The sequence below is a fragment of the Nicotiana tomentosiformis genome, chromosome 8 (assembly GCF_000390325.3).
Source record: "Nicotiana tomentosiformis chromosome 8, ASM39032v3, whole genome shotgun sequence".
Classification (NCBI taxonomy): Eukaryota; Viridiplantae; Streptophyta; class Magnoliopsida; order Solanales; family Solanaceae; genus Nicotiana; species Nicotiana tomentosiformis.
Genome location: NC_090819.1, coordinates 40,505,810 through 40,507,862, shown reverse-complemented (window position 1 = coordinate 40,507,862; position 2,053 = coordinate 40,505,810). Strand labels below are relative to the sequence as shown.

At 44.9% G+C, this 2,053-nt stretch overlaps 1 protein-coding gene across 1 annotated transcript; it reads right to left on the bottom strand.

Moving 5' to 3' along the window:
* Nucleotides 1-232: 232 nt before the first annotated feature.
* Nucleotides 233-595, bottom strand: LOC138897366 (uncharacterized). The gene has a single exon (XM_070183330.1). It carries the CDS (start codon nucleotides 593-595, stop codon nucleotides 233-235), a length of 363 nt encoding a protein of 120 aa, XP_070039431.1.
* Between the last annotated feature and the right edge of the window lie 1,458 nt (nucleotides 596-2,053).

Here is a 2,053-nt window from a genome sequence, read left to right as displayed (position 1 = left end):
TCAAATCCTTGTCCAATTGGACTAAGCTAAAATCTAATACATGTGACGGATCACCATAATAAATCTGAAGCATGGAAACATGGAGCACCCGGTGAACTCCCGATAAGTTGGGTGGCAATGTAAGTTTGTAGGCTACCTTGCCAACTCTCTCAAGGATCTCAAAAGGACCAATACACCAACGGATCAACTTGACCTTCTTTACGAGCCTTAGCACACCCTTCATGGGTGAATCTCATAGCAAAACCCTCTCTTCTACCATGACTGCAACATCATGAGCCCTCCGATCTGCATAAATCTTCTGTCTGGACTGTGTTGTAAGAAGCCGATCCTGAATCAACTTGACTTTCTCCAAGGCATCTCTAACCAAATTAGTGCCCAACAACCTAGCCTCCCCAGGCTCGTACCAACCAATGGGAGAACGACAACACCTCCCATATAAGGCCTCATAAGGAGCCATCCGGATTCTCGACTGGTAGTTGTTGTAGGAGAACTCCGCAAGAGGTAGTAACTGATCCCATGAACTCCTAAAATCAATAACACAGGCACATAACATGTCTTCCAATATATGAATAGTGCGCTCGGACTGTCCATCCATTTGGGGATGAAATGACGTGCTCAGCTCGACCTGTGTGCCTAACTCATATTGCACATCTCTCTAGAAATGTGATGTGAACTGCGTGCCTCGATCGGATGTAATAGAGACCGGCACACCATGAAAACGAACAATCTCACGAATATAAATTTTAGCCAGCTGCTCTGAAGAGTAGGTAGTCACGACTGGAATCAAATTTGCAGACTTGGTCAGCCTGTCCACAATGACCTCACACTGCATTGAATTTCCTCAAGGTCCGTTGAAGTACAACTACAAAATCCATGGTGATACGCTCCCACTTCCACTCTGGAATATCGAGCCTCTAAATCAAACCACCTGGTCTCTTATGCTCATACTTCACCTGCTAACAGTTCAAACACTGAGCTACATACTCCACAATATCTTTCTTCATTCTTCTCCACCAGTAGAGTTGCCTCAAATCCTGGTACATCATCGCGGCCTCCTCAAGAATCAACTCACGTAACCCACCCATATTGGGCACACAAATCTGGTCCCGTATCCGTAACACCCCATCATTTCCAATAGAAACCTCCTTGGTATCATCGTGCTGCACTGTGTCCTTAAGGACAAGCAAGTGGGGATCATCACGCTTTGATGCACTCAAACAAAGAAGACCGAGAAACCACGCAAGCAAGAACCCGGCTAGGCTCCAAAACATCCAATCTCATGAACTTGTTGGCCAACGCTTGAACATACAAAGCTAACGGTCTCTCACTAACTGGAATATAAGCAAGACTCCCCATGCTCTCAGCCTTCCTACTCAAAGCATCGGCCACCATATTGGCCTTCCCGGGATGATAAAGAATGGTGATATCATAGTCCTTTAATAGCTCTAACCACCTCTGTTTCCTCAAGTTCAAATCATTTTGCTTAAACAAGTGTTGTAGACTCATGTGATCTATGAATACCTTACAAGACATGCCGTAGAGATAGTTCCTCCAAATCTTCAACGCGAGAACAATGGTTGCCATCTCTAAATCATGTACTGCTTAGTTCTTCTCATGGGGCTTCAACTGACGTGAAGAATAAGCAATCACTCTACCATCCTGCATCAATACACATCCAATGCCAATCCGCGACGTGTCACAATAAACTGTATAAGAAACTGATGCCGAAGGCAAAACTATAACTGGAGTTAAGGTCAAGGCAGTCTTGAGCTTCTGAGAGCTCTTCTCACACTCGTCAGACCACCTGAGTGGGGCACCCTTTTGAGTCAATTTGGTCAAAGGTTCTATGATGGATGAAAAACCCTCCACAAAAAAGCGATAATAACCAGCCAAGCCTAGAAAACTCCAGATCTCGATAATAGAAGACGATCGGGGCCAACTCTGAACTTTCTCCACCTTCTTCAGATCCCCCTTAATCCCCTGACTAGACACCACATGGCCCAAAAATACCACCAAATCAAGCCAAAACTCACACTTGCAAAATTTAGCATAT